The 14,810-nt window shown below is 35.9% G+C and overlaps 1 protein-coding gene across 1 annotated transcript in view; it reads left to right on the top strand.

The window, feature by feature from the left end:
- The window catches only part of PAXIP1 (PAX interacting protein 1), a 35,750-nt gene extending 23,371 nt beyond the window's left edge, over positions 1 to 12,379 (top strand). The window contains exons 9-21 of the mRNA XM_033009729.2: positions 40 to 135; positions 470 to 607; positions 1,932 to 2,053; positions 2,614 to 2,798; positions 2,929 to 2,972; positions 5,530 to 5,597; positions 5,992 to 6,094; positions 6,994 to 7,162; positions 8,923 to 9,023; positions 10,206 to 10,340; positions 10,424 to 10,499; positions 11,080 to 11,140; positions 11,590 to 12,379. Coding sequence (XP_032865620.2) covers positions 40 to 135; positions 470 to 607; positions 1,932 to 2,053; positions 2,614 to 2,798; positions 2,929 to 2,972; positions 5,530 to 5,597; positions 5,992 to 6,094; positions 6,994 to 7,162; positions 8,923 to 9,023; positions 10,206 to 10,340; positions 10,424 to 10,499; positions 11,080 to 11,140; positions 11,590 to 11,605 — 1,314 coding nt within the window. The 3' untranslated portion in view covers positions 11,606 to 12,379. The remainder of the gene's footprint in view (positions 1 to 39; positions 136 to 469; positions 608 to 1,931; positions 2,054 to 2,613; positions 2,799 to 2,928; positions 2,973 to 5,529; positions 5,598 to 5,991; positions 6,095 to 6,993; positions 7,163 to 8,922; positions 9,024 to 10,205; positions 10,341 to 10,423; positions 10,500 to 11,079; positions 11,141 to 11,589) is intronic.
- Positions 12,380 to 14,810: the final 2,431 nt, after the last annotated feature.

Raw genomic sequence — 14,810 nt, forward strand, 5'->3', positions numbered from 1 at the left:
TTACATATATTAGAAGTTCTGGGTTTGTTCTCTTACCAGATCATTCAAGCACATGGTGGGACAGTGGACCCTACCCTTACAAGCAGATGTACACATCTTCTTTGTGAAAGCCAAGTCAGTAACATGTATGCTCAGGTAAGCAAACTAGTAAGATGTATTCATGCATGCTTTAATTTTATTACTGGAAAGGTAGGGCTTTTCAGTATGTACTTCATGCTTAGATCGCAAGTATAAAATTAAAGTTTTCAACTGTGTGCTTTTTAATGATTTGTGGTTTATGGTATAATAAACTTTTATAATGCATGTACTAGATTTATTCCAGAAAACACTAAGAAAGATGCTATGAGAAGGAGAATTCTGTAAAAGCAGAGAAAAACAAATTATTAAAATGGAAGCCTTGTATTGTAGAAAAAGGTTAAAATAAAGATGTATTTTGTTTTTTCAAAGCTGTTTATGCATGTATTCATAGGCTTTAAGAGAAAGGAAGAGATGTATTACAGCACATTGGCTGAACTCAATCTTGAAGAAGAAAAAAATGGTACCACCTCATCGAGCCCTTCATTTTCCAGTGGCATTTCCACCAGGAGGAAAGCCGTGCTCTCAACATGTAAGAAGGAAAAGCTTACTTCTGAAGAATGTTTGCTTCATTACATGAGCAGCATTAAAATAAAGCTAGAAAATGCTTACTCAGAGTAAAATGCACATTTCTTTTGTCTCGGAAGAAAAGCTTCTGTTAATCTTGAGGTCCTGTGCTGATGTGGTGCATAATAGCGGGTGATTCAGAGTGCTTTTCAAGTCTTGCCGAGTTCTGAGTGCTGAGGTGCAAATATTACAGGAGTTTTTGGTAGCCAGGTGACAGGAATTCAAGCTGCGTAGTTTTTTACTAACAGCATGCCTAACGGTATATGCTTCCTTTACCATAACCCAGTATTTTTAGGGGATTTTTTGAGGGTTTTCCTTTTTCTCAGTCAATACCTAGCAAATATCAAAAGAGGAAGCCTGTGCTGTTAATGAGAGAATAGGTCACAGTGCCAGTAGCCTGTGCAACGAGGAGCACTGGGGAAGTTGGATTTTGTGTGTTTGGAAAATAAGCTTGCAGTCAAATTGAATGCATCTTGAAATGCACAGTGCGGTATAAAACAAGATGCCAAAGTATGTCTTGGCATTGGATTTCTTTCTGCTGGATGCAGACATACAGGATGATGGCCTTGCTACTGGCCTGTTCGAAAAGACATTAAAAAAACCAATAGGTTTGGGAAAATCAGAATATAGCAATGTGCATGTGAACACAGTGGTTACTAATAAATGTAATATCCAATGTAATAAATACAGTTTATTATCAACAACAAAATTGCTGTTGTCTTTTCCTAAATAAAAAGAGAGAATGGCAAAAATGAAAACTTGGCAAGGCTAAGGTTAAGAATGGAAGAAGTGGTGTTACAGTTCACCACCTGTAATCAGCAGGCACAGTTTATTTGGCTTCATGGCACGGTAGAGCAGAAGCTTGGGAGATTTTTTAAAAGTAGAGTAAGGCAAGTAAGTGTAAGTGTTTCTCTGTCTCCCTGAGTATAAACAGCAGCAGAAGAAAGAGGCGAGACATATGCGAGAAGAAAACTAACCGTGAACAGTTCCGTAGTGAAACTGTAGTCTTTGTAAATGAGAAAAAGCTGACCGGCAGGATGAAAATTATTCTTCCTGAGACAGAACTAGTGCTAGAGACCTGAAATGTTTATGTATAAACAAGTAACTTTTAAATTGTACTTTATGTATCCTACAAGCCAAGTTTTAATTGTGCCTGTGTGCCATAGTCACGGTAAGATACATTTCATTCTACTGTAGGTAAGTTAGTAACTGAAAAATATTTTCAGCAGGAGTGTTTTGTAAGTACCATCTATGTTCAGTTATTTGTAACTGTCTCTTTCTATCTGTAGATAATATCTGTGACTGGATTTGTTGATAGTGACAGAGATGACCTCAAACTAATGGCCTACCTAGCAGGTGCCAAATACACAGGCTATCTGTGTCGCAGCAATACAGTTCTCATCTGTAAAGAGTAAGTGGTTTATCTCTGCAGTACTCGTGTTCTCAGTTGCCTGTTGCCAGTTAGTGCCTGTCTTAATGCAAGGAGCTAGTTACATCTCGGTTTAAGAATGTTAATTTAATAAATTCTGTGATTTGATAGCAGCAAGTTTAGTGATGTTTCTTAAACTAAACTATTGCACTCTGTTACATGATAAAGTTTGCCGTCTGAAGACAGGCAAAAGAAAAGTAATTTTTAATTTCACTCTTCTACAATATTTTATAAGTGATCCTGATACATCATCTGTAAATATCTTTTTTTTTTTTTTTTTTATAATTGCTTTAAAACGTCGAGGGAGGGAAAATTAAGTTAAAATACAGGTCTAACTTGATTCCATTTGAGGCAGAAATTCTCCCCTAATTGACTTGTTCTAGCACATTAAGCAAAAATATTTTTTCAGAGTACCTACTTTGTCACAATTAAAATAGATAACAGGCCAACACAGAAATACTAGTATTTTAAGTTTATTATTAGAAATTGCTATTTTATATATTTAATCAAAATACATTTTTTTGTCTTCTCTGAACAACAAGGCCCAGTGGCTTGAAGTATGAGAAGGCTAAAGAGTGGAGAATACCATGTGTAAACGCACAATGGCTTTGTGACATACTGCTAGGAAATTTTGAAGCTTTACGGCAGATACAACACAGTCGGTATACGGTATTCAGTCTTCAAGACCCACTTTCTCCTAGTCAACATCTAGTTCTAAACCTTCTGGGTAAGAGTTTCAGTCCCCAAATCCTGTGTTCTGTAACATTTATATATGTAACCATTTAATCAATAGAAGCATGTGTCTTCTGTTATAAATGGTTACAGTGGTTTTATTTTTTTCGTTCTTCATTTCCTAGATGCTTGGAGAGTGCCATTAAAGGTATCACCAGAACTTCTAATGGTATGTGGAATTATTGTATATATATACCTGTTTTTATTAGATTGCTATTTAGTGGTTTTAATGTGTGAGCACATCTGTATATGGTGTGAGCAGCATGCCAAAGGGACTTAACACGGACCCGTACTGGACCTCCTGGCCGTACTTCCTGCTAATATTCTCTCTATTTTGAGAAATCTGAAGAATAAGCTTTTGCAGAACTAAGAACCTGCACTGCAATATTCAAAATCAAGGTACTTTTGAGACATCTTGGTCTAGTGCTTCACTCTTCAATTTTTACATCAGAACTTTAGAAAGGGCTTAGTATTTTTTGAGTCAGTACCTGAAAAACAGGCCACATAATGTTTTTCAAGGCAGAGCACCAAAAATCAGTAAGAATTTTATTAGAATATCAAATAAATTTTAAATAGGATAGATGATGTAAATTAAGGGTGGAACTACTTTATATCATCTCTTTGAAATATTCTAAGAACTAAAACCATGGGCGTATATAACATTTTATAATTTAAAAGTGTATCTTGCTTCAAAAAGTGTAGTTGATAACCCTGGAAATAACAGCAGTGTAAATGAGCAACAGTGATGATATGAAGAATGTACCTTAAAGATACAAAACATTAAGTTTTTGTTATGAAGTGTATTCTGTGAAACATTCAAAACTTGACAGGTAAAAGAGCTGAGGTAGAAACTGCAACTTAGCTTCTGAACCGTTTCCTTGTTTTGAATATATAGAAAACTTTCAATTTTTGTATTGTAAATTATCTTCCCATTTCACATGTATACTTGATAACTATTTTGACAGTGTCTGTCTTGATGTAGGTAAATCCCAAATTGAGCTAGTGAGTTCTCAGTTAATTTGTACAACAGATGAATGTCAGATAACATTTTATATTGCACAAAAATGTTTTGCCATACCACTTGTGTTCTGGGTGACTTTTTATCTTGGTCATTTTGTATACTCTTCAGAAAAGAGGAGCTTAGTAACTGTTGTAACTTAGTTTGTGCTAACACTTGAAATGGAGTCTGGGGCACTATTTGTTGTTTTAATGCCTTTCAGCTTTAGAAGTGGCCACTATCATACCTCTGGCCATAAGTCTGAAATGTTCTTCTTCGTATAGACCCCTGTGGAATTGTTTTGTGTGCCCATAGGAAACTAATTTTTAGGAAATGAACTGCCTTCAAAAATCTGTGTATTTCATATTTTCCTGAAGAAGGATGCATTCTACTACTGGCAAAATAAAAAAATTTTGAAGATATTCAGTATGCATAATTGGTATTTAAAATAGCTTTTAACTAATTCAGTTTGGGGCTGGTTGCCACTGCCTTTTGGGTCCACACTGCAGTCGAGTTCATCTTAAAATTGGGCATGTGCCTTCTTTGTATGACTCAGACCAGGTGGTGGCTCATGTTTTGTCTTACATAGCAAATGCAGAGAACTTAGGGGTCAGAAAGACCAATTTGCTACCTCCCTGTCTGTATTTATTATATGGGGATCCTTCTTGCTCATGTGAAGTGAGAATCTTGTAACTTAGGCCGAAAGAGACTTCTGAAGGGAATCTTGTCCAGCTCCCCTCAGGATACCCACGTGTGAAGAATATGATTTGGTGATAGAAAATTCAAGGCAGCATGTGGAAGTGTCAAAGTACTTCACTGCCTTCACAGTAGGCATTTCTATTTGTCTTGGGATTTAAAGTATGGGGTCCTCTTGGTGCCATCTGCCTTGTGCATTTTCACAGTTGAAATGTTGATCAAAAAGTGAGCACCTGTGGTTTTCTTTCAGCTGCTCTTACCAGTGATTGTCTAGCTTGAAAACACATCTCCTTAAGAGTAGGGAACAAGCCCCTGTGGCCTGTTCTTCCCAAGGACCATCTGCACAGTGAGGCTGGAATAATGCTGCCTGTCTTTCTGGTCATGTGCCTCTAGCATTCCTCATTAAATGTCAGGTGTAGATTTGAAGGTTAAAAAGGAATGGATGTCTAATGCTCCTGCAAGTGAGAGCTGTGGTTTCAAGTTACTCAGGCCAGGGAGAGCCTAAAAACTACATTTCTCTGCCTCTGGGCAAATGCTCTGGTGGCTGATCTAGTTCTGGGGAGGCAGGAATGTCTATCCAGCGAGTACCAGAGCATCCTCTGGAGCTTCTGCTTAGGCAGTTACGGAACTTGAGTGTTTAAAATGCAGCTTTCTGTTGATATTAAAGCACCTGGAGGAATATTGTAGTCTTCATGTATTTAACAAATGTACAAGATTTTCAGTCTCTTATTTAATTTGGGATTTCAATTGATGATTAGCAGTATTATTTAAAGAAAAAAAGCCCCACAGTGTTTTATTTGGTGTACACTTAAATGGTTACATAGCTTTGTGGAGAAGCTTTGGTTAATACTCAGATTTGCTTTTGAGTCAGTGGTGTAAGCAGTAGGTGCACCAGTACGCATTCAGTAGCATGTCTTTTTCATTTGCTTCTCTTTCTTTGATATAGTCTCAGAATATGGGTGTATAGTTTTCCAGAATAAAGTTTGCTTTCCTGCTCAATCCACATATAAACTTGTAGATGATCTAATTTCAGGGTGTGAGGTTGCCTTTGAAACCAAAGCAAAATGAATCCAGTGTTCAGCCGTCTTCCAAGAGAGCAAGGTAAGAATAGCGAGCAATCATTGCCAGTAGTCCTTAATTTACTTTCCCACAGAAGTGTCAGCTGGCCATCGATCTGGTTCCATCCTTTGCCCTGCTAATTTAAATAATTATCAATGTTTTTTGCATATTGCCAGCTACTGAACTGCCAGGAATAAAATAAATAGAGAGTGAAGTAGTAAGAGAGTTGGGAGAGAACAGAAACAGGAGAAAACGTCCTTTTTCTCAGCCTAGCAACTTTTTCTTCAGAAAAAGACTGATCGTGCCCAATTCTCATTCATCTGAGCACTTCCATTGGTAAAAGTTGTGAGAGTGTGCTTGTCTAGTTTTAAAATAAATAATAGTAATACAACTTTGGGCCCAAACTTCACATTCTGCTGTATTTCATGTTTTGTAGGATTGAAGACCTACCACCACCTACTAAAAAACTCACCCCAGAATTGACACCAATGGTGCTCTTCACAGGATTTGAACCTATTCAAGTTCAGCAGTACATTAAGGTGACTTTCATGCTTATCTCGTGTGAACTACATTGAAACTTGTGTTAACTTTTTTTCTTGAGGTTCAATTTTTCCTATCTAAGACTTGAATAGCATACATCTAGTGGATAAAAACCCATACTGGCTGGGGCTGAGGTTACAGTTTAATTTATGTGAAATGAGTTTTATTTGGTAAATGTTCTGCTTCAGTTAACTGTGCTTCTATGCTACTTGCTTTTTTCTTTCTATATGGTTGTTTTAAAAAGCAAGAAGGCCCCTTCCACATTTGTTCTTAAATCAACAAACTTCATGACCAAATTTAGGTGAGAAAAGTAGTGATGGTTGTATTGGATAAGACCCAAGATTCTTCTAGTGTAGTTGCTGTCTGTAATGCCAAAAGAAGAAAGAGATAGTAATTCAGTATCATCAAAAATACATGTGGAACTGGTGTATTTAAAGAATACGTGGTTTTCATTAGATACTTTTCTCTTCAAAGACAGGCAAAATTACGTTTGCTGTAGCTACAGTGTATATTACACCTTTCATAGAAAAGAGCAAAATTGTTATATTTGCTGCTTACTGAAATTTAATAGTATATTTCACTTCATAAAAGATTTTCATTTGTGTCCTACAGTTACTTCCTTGCTTAAAAAACCCCAACCCAAAAAACTGCAGAAGCAGAATGTAGCTTTCAGTCTTGCCAGATGAAATTTGTGACTGGAAGCACCTGGATTTTCAACGGCTGTAAATTCTGTCCTTTAATTGGCCATAATAAAGGAATGACTGTAACACAGCAATCCCCTTTATTTACTGTTTCATTAGAAGCTTAGTTTTATTTGACGGTGATAGGATTCTTCCATTTTTTCCTCCAATATTTAAAGAACTGTTTCTTCCTGATTTGTGTTTTGTACAACTTTCAGAAACTCTATATCCTTGGAGGTGAAGTAGCAGAATCTGCCCAGAAATGTACCCATCTAATCGCCAGTAAAGTGACTCGAACTGTCAAGTTCCTGACAGCAATTTCTGTAGTCAAGCACATAGTAACTCCAGAGTGGTTAGAAGAGTGTTTCAAATGCCAGAAGTTTGTTGGTAAGTCAAAGTAGTATCAACTTCTATAGTAACCTTAAGGTTCGTTGATTTAAATAGGCAAAGATGGCATGCGGATTTAAATATGCTTTGTTGCTTTGATTTCTGTCATTCGTATCTCTTGCCAGTTTTCTAAAGAGTTCAGGTTTGAAAGCAGAGATTTTAAATCTCTGCAAATTGGACTACCATAGTTCATAATTGATGTTATGTTTAAAGAGTTATACCAGCAGCTAGTTTGTATTTCACTTCAGGTTGAAGGTTATGTTGGAATTGTTAAATAAAGCTGTCATAAGAAGAAATTATGTTGTTTTTTTTTTAAGTTCTCTTTCAACAGAACATATTGTTTCCTTTAGTTTTCATTTGGTTTAATACAGTTTCTTTCCATTAAATGAATTTAAAAAATACTTTAGAAGTTTCATTTAGAGTGATCAAATATTTGGATGTTGTTAAGCATTATATTTATTTCTCATATAGACATTTGCAGATTTTTACCTATGGTTACATTACTTTTTAAGCCCCAAATACTTCTGGTTTTAATAATTCTTCTAAAATACAAGTTGTAAGAAAGCAAGCCACTGTGTGAAATACATACAGAAATGTATTAAATAATTAAAGTTAATTAGTTTAATACTGCAACTGTGTTGGAAGATACCGGCTTTATGTTTACACTGCTTTTCTGTTGACAGCCGAAAAGAACAAAATAGATGGTTTTGGTCTGCTTGACAAGGATTTTGGATATGAAGAAAATATTCTTAAAGACTGATTATTTGTTTTATGATTGTTTTATGCTTTTTATATAATTTGCTTGCAAGGAGCAAATATATAACATTGCTGCCTAACCATCACAGAGACTTAAATCTGCAGATAGTTAACAAATAAACCAGTAAACATTTTTATAAATCTGAAGAAGGCAACTTGCTTGGTTCAGCGTCATTGAACTGAGAAATCAATCCATGTGAAAACTACTAGAAAATAAAGGAAGTCTGGGGATTTAGAAGGATGACTGTTTTGATCTAGTTCTTGAAGTACTTGTTTACTAAAATCTAGTCGATCTGTAGCTGTTGGGCTGACTTCACTTTTGTACCTAGTCCAATGACGGAAAATATAGCAATTGTTTAGAAGAACTGTCTTGCTAGTTTTCTTCGTCTTATGGAAGAGTGTTAACACCAGCTCTTGCTGGTTACCAGAATTGTCCTTGGAAAGACAAATTTGTTTTCCATATAATTTTTTTTTTTATTATTTAAACTTAGGTGTTTTGAATTAAATCTGATTTAGACATATCTTACTGTGGAAAGATGAAGTTAAGATTGGAATTCCATCCTTAAAAAAAATTAAAATCAGCTGAAATAACAGGACAAGGGAAACGGACAGATAGTTTGCTCTGTTAAGACTGCTTGAGGTGTTGAAGACAGTTTCTGGGCTTCTGAAAACATTTTTGCAGTGTTTTGCACTTCAACTTAATAATTTTGCTCCTTTGTAGAGAATCAGCAAATAAAAGTTTGCAAGTTCCTCCAGTAAGTTAGAAAAAGGGACTTCACAGGACAGTGGTTGTTGCTGTGAAACACACAGTTTTATTCTCCAAGTAATTGTGGGTTATCCTTGTAAGATGGATAATAAAAGGCAGTATTATAATCATGTTAAAATTAATGACTGTTTACCATTTAGAGTCACCCTCCCAGCAGCACTTTCTGATTGGATTAGATCCTGGGTAACATGGATGTCTTTGGTTTTTGTGTGTTACATCGTCAGTCTTTCTTTTTCAGATGAGCAGAACTTTGTGCTCAGAGATGCTGAAGCTGAGGTGCTATTCTGCTTTAGTTTAGAAGAGTCTCTGAAGAGAGCGCAGGTAGCTCCACTGTTCAAGGTATGCAGTTTAAAAGGACATTTAAATACTTGGAGCTTTTCAACCTAATCTGTTTAGCATTGGGACCACAGCTTTTGTAGCCAAGGGCGATAAAGCAGGCTAGCATATAATGTGAAGCATGTGTTTTAAATTTGATTTTTTACTTTATGCTTATTTCCTGCTTGAGCATTTTTGGGATGGATCTAAACCCTCTGTAGATGTGAACAAAACATGCTCGGTATAGTTGACAGTGTTTGTTCCCTTACAAAATTTAGAACATTGCTCCATTTTTTGTAAAATGCCACTTATGGAAGGGACCTTTTATTTTTTTTTTTTTAACACCAGCCTGATAGTCAAACTACTTGTCCATAAAAATGAGGGTCTGAGAGTGAATTTGTACCTCAGCCTAAGGGACTTCTAGCCTGATTCTCCTGTTTGTGAGGCTGGCACAAGATGGTTTTCATGCCTCCAGTTAAAATTTCATTACAGTGCAGAGAGGTATGTGAAGATCCAGGTTGCTAGAGATTCTTCAGTGTAATTGAATTTGAGACTTTTTCTTGAGGCAGACCACCTATAAAGGGTATTTTTACAACTTGTAATGAATAAGAATCTATGTCTTTTATTAAGTCTAAATACTATATTTCACTCAGTTTTGCAGTCTAAATAGCAAGTTTATTTTTTTTTATTCCTAGCTGGCAAATAGAGATAGTTTACTTTGTGATCTGATCACCTGTAACTATCTCAGTCAAGTAGTAGGATGATTTTTGTCAGAATGTAATACATTGGCTATTAATTAAAAGATGAAAGTTGTTTTGCAACACTTGAGATGTCCCTGTGCTTGAAGAAGCAAGGAGCATTTTTGTTTATTCTTCTATGTCTTACCAAGCTGCAGTTAATAGTTTAATCAGCAGTCATTTGAAGGTTTCTTGGTTGTTATTTTACAGGTGTTGAAACAGGCACACCTGAAATGTTCAAAGTTGTAAAAAATTTGGGTTTTCCGCTCCAGGGAAAACATCAGTGGTAATTAAGAACAAGTCATCAGCTGATGAATTTGTTGCCATAAACTGTGATACCCAATATCAGCTTGCAAAGCCTGCCCCATGATTGTAGAAGAGAAGAGTCACGTGATAGTAAAACTTAATGTGTTGCAGAAATCAGTGGACAAAATAATGTGTTTTCTTATTCTTTCTTTTCTCTTTTTAGGGAAAATATTTTTACATTACACCTGGAATTTGTCCCAGTCTTTCCACCATGAAAGCTATTGTGGAATGTGCAGGAGGAAAAGTATTATCTAAACAACCATCTTTTCGGAAACTCATGGAGCATAAGCAGAATAAAGTGAGTAGAGTGCTGCTTTCTAAAATTTACTGGTAATATCTTACTGTGTTATTCTGAGTTTACGATTAGTTTCTTTTGTTTAGAGTTTGCCAGAGATAATCTTGATTTCCTGTGAAAATGACCTTCATTTATGTCGAGAATATTTCGCAAGAGGCATAGGTATGTATAAGATATCAATGTAATTTGAACAGTATAGCTGTTATTTTGATTTTTTTAAAAGAAATTATTATTATTTTACAAGTACAGACATCTTTTGAAGCTTTCAGATAATAACAGAGGAATACATGGTCCATCCTGCAAACCATGGAAAAATCTGACCCAGCTGTTAGCTGTATTTCTAATAGAGGTGTCAGGTCCCACACCTACAGAGCCAGGTCACCATAATTCTCTGGAAGGGTAGGCTTGAATTTGGGGCTTCAGTCCTGTGTGAGGCAAGATTACTGTCTCAGTATTCAAGTTAGTTAAAAGATTTTGGGTTTTTCACCTTGGCTGTTTTTACTTCAGCATAGAACCCCAAGACATGCTGTATTTATTAACAAAGACGTGCATGGAGAAGTCTAGTATTTACAGTGTGGAGTGTGTGATGGATAACAGTAGGGCCCTGGTAGCAGTGGGGCCATACTCCCTCATGCCTTTGTGTGAAGAGCAGAAAGGTACAGAACAGCCCCTCCTGATGCTCATGCAGAAAGAGAATGGCTTCCTAGGATGTAAACTGTAGGTGTGTTTTCGGTATTTCCAGATGTCCACAATGCTGAGTTTGTCCTGACTGGAGTACTTACTCAAACACTGGATTATGAATCATATCCTTTTTGTGTAAAGGCTGTCTGTGGCTTAGGAAAATACTGTTTGCTAAAAGTTTTTCTTAATTGGGAACTAATTATTCATAATTTTTTAGGATATGTAACGTTTACTTGATAGGAGGGTAGTTTAACACCCAGAAGCCTACCTTAAATTCAAAGTGGAATTACTTTTGGATAGGAGCTACTTCAGTGGAGGTGGGAGTCAGGTTTGTCAAAAAGTAATAGTAGTAGAATATTAAGCAACAGGAAAAAAACTTGTCACTGAGTTATATATTTATCATGAGTTACTTGCAAATGAGGAAAATAGCTTTTTACTGAAGAAGATTATAAATGCTGTTTGATAAGTGCTGTGGAAGGTCCAGTAAAAGTTCTGTGTCTTTATGCATGTTTTTTATGTAAGTTCTGTTTTGCAGTCATTTCTTAAAGTTGTTCTTTCTTAACAAACATACATATAAATTTACTTGATGGATAGTAAAATGCCTTACTGCTTCGGAATCCTTGGAGCATTAAATCTAGCTGTTCAGCCATTGTACAAAGCAACTAAAACTTCCTGTGGATGCTGTTTTCCAGCTGTTTTCCTAGGGATGATGAGCAGTTTAAAGCAGGAAAGCAAAAATAAACTGCATCTTTTTTAGGATGTGTAATTTTATTATGCTGAAACATAATTTACTATGTTTTGTATTATACTACTGTTTTAAAAGAGCCCACTTTAGGTATCACAATTAGCCCATTTTTAAACATTTTAACGTAAAAGATGATACTTCAGCCAAAACTGTAATTTGGATGTAAAAATAAAAGGGCTTACTATCTATTAAATTATGGATGTTGAAGATGAAAATGTTTTGTACTTTATTTTTATTTCTTATACTCTATTTTCTTTTATATTGATATTTTGCCCACATTTTAAATAAATGTACTTTTAAATGTTTTACTCTATATTTTAGTGGTGGTTTATTTTTTTGAATACTGTGCAAAAATGGCACTCTGGTAAGAGTAAATTACTCAAATCTTTTTCCAAGCAATGTAAAATTATTTTAAGCTTATTTTACCAGGTATGTTTTAATATATGAAATCCCAGTGCTTTGAAGGGAAATCATTGTAAATGTATATATGTGTTTTTACTGAAACAAGCAGCTTGAAGGAAGGAGAAACTATAACCCTACATATTACTCTGTTGTAATAACTTCTGTTTGTATAGTGAGTTTTACTAAATAAATATTAAAAACCAGTCTCCCAAAACTATATTCAGTTGTATTTGATAATACCCACGCAGTTCTAATAATCTTACTTTACCATTTTTGTCAGTTTAGATTCTGGTAGATGAAAAAGTCATCCCAAAAGCATTTATTCATGGATCAGCAAGCCATTCAGCTCTGGTGGGGAGTGCAGATGCTCACTTCTCTGTACAGCATCAAGTGTGTATTATAGCACCATGTGAACCATTCACAGAACAATTCAAAATAGAAGATAAAAAACTACTTTAAATAATAGCCTATCAAGCTAATTTTTTTTTTTCTTGAAACAGTTTGTATTTTTATGCAGAAACATTTCACAGAGAAGCATTTACAAACACAGTATCATTAAACTGGGGTAAGCTGCTATTTTTGGCTTATGCAAAGCTTTCTACAAAGAAATTTCAAATCTCTCTTTTGTGCTGTGGCTTAAAATGTAAATCCACCTGATACTCAACCACTGTTTTTGTTGCCTTACTTCCCATGCCTCGGTTCAACAAAGTGCTTAAGCGAATGACAAATTCAAGCTGTAAGAACACAGTGGTAGTGAATTGCAAAGTGAAGGAAATCCCAGGGAGGTCAGTGCTGTGCCTGTTGCCTGTCACTGCTGGCTCCAGCTCCTCAGCTGTCCTGATCCACTCCTGCATTCGCTGTTTCTATTGTCAGCAGTAAGGGGATACATGATCATAACAAGAATGGTAAAATTGAATTGAAGGTTAAAAAGTGATGGTACAGGGTGGGAGAAAATGGTACTCCTTCCCAAATGCCATTTGCTTGGAATGGCAGTTATGTGGTTTTTCTTAGTGTGATGTTCAGCTCTCAATAATACAGTTTCCTCCTCGTTACAAGATTAAGAAAAAGTCTTTAATGTGGAGACCTAAGGATGGAAGTTGAAGACATGATTTTATGCTTTAACTTTTAAAACCAGTAAAAAATGGAGGGAGTGCAGTGGGAGTTAATTGCTGGCTGATAAGTTGTGCAAATGACTTAAATTGTTCAGACATGTAGACCTGGCAAGCCTGATCTCCCTTTACTGTCAGTGGAGGGAGAGAGTATTTCTAAAACCTGACTTAGTTAAAGACCCCTGCAGAGAGCACATCTCCTAACAGTTCAGCAAACTAGATCAGTTATTTACATCTTTTACAACACAGAAAATAGGTGAGATGAATCACACCTTAAAGAACTTCAGTAATGCATTGCGTAAATACTATTTTTTTAGTGGAAAAAAAAAGTACACCCTTTTTTTTCTCCTTTCAAATGCACTTCAGAATGTGTACTACTGAAATTATCTAAATCTATGTTAATCTCTGTATGGTTTGAGACTTTCTTCATTATATTAGTTACCAGGTTGCAGAAAGTTTTTTGTATGCCTTTTCCTTTAAAACAAATATTAGTTGTTGTAGCTTTTGGACTTCTGAAAATGTTGTTATACACAAAACTTCTTAACTTGAATAAATACTTTCTACCTGTCGTGCGTTCAGCATATCTTCTGTGTGCCTTACAAACGGTGAGTTGCCGTATCAAATGTAAACGCTGGTTTCAAAAAGAGATACGCGCGTGTCATGAGTCAGTGGCACTGCCTAACTGTGCACGAAGTCAAACACAGGCCATGCAAATTTGCAGGATTGGGTTCTAGAACCTAACAAGACTTGCTAGAACAGCTTTTTGCAAAACGAAACTTGGCACCGAGGGAGGAGAGGCAGAGAGAAACAAGGATTGAATGTGTTAGCAGTTTCTGCCTCGGCACCATGAGCTGCTAGACTCGATAATGCATTTGTGCCTCAATGAGAGTTCTCACCTGTTTTTAGGATTAACGTCAATGGTTTCCACAATGAAGCAGTGTTGAGGATATATAATACCTTTGCCAAAGATCACTAGAGTCGAGATGTGAGTGCAGTAGCATGTGAAACGTAAATTTCCTTATGAAAACTATCCAAAATGCTGTCAGATACTGCATAGAAAAGCTTGCAAAAACCAAATGCAGTCATGGAACAAATGAACCCCCTGGGAAACGTGAGTGGTAATGCATCTGTTTTATCATCAATGTAGACAGTGTGTTTATTTAGCCAACATCCAAGTATGACTGATTTGATTAACCTTTCAATTAGAGGTAAAAACAGAACCTGCCAAGAAATAGTCTTTCAAGAATCACAGGAGCTGTCCAGAGCCAACTGGCTTGCACAGATGTTACTGTGCGTGTGGTTAGTGATAGAGAAAGGGTTTGATGAAGTATTCTGATACTAGATTGCTCTTATGAACATACTTTTTTCCTTTAGTGAAAGGTTAATAATACGTAAGTGTCTATTTGATCCTGTCTCCTGTACTCTGGAAAAAATAAGTACCTTCCATGTTGTTCAGTTGCTTGCAGAAGCATTAAGTCCATAATACAAGCTTGTGTTCTTTGTAGAAAACCTGTCCTGATACAGCAGTTATTTAAA

This window comes from Tyto alba, unplaced genomic scaffold (assembly GCF_018691265.1).
Source record: "Tyto alba isolate M040663 unplaced genomic scaffold, T.alba_DEE_v4.0 Super-Scaffold_38, whole genome shotgun sequence".
Lineage (NCBI taxonomy): Eukaryota > Metazoa > Chordata > Aves > Strigiformes > Tytonidae > Tyto > Tyto alba.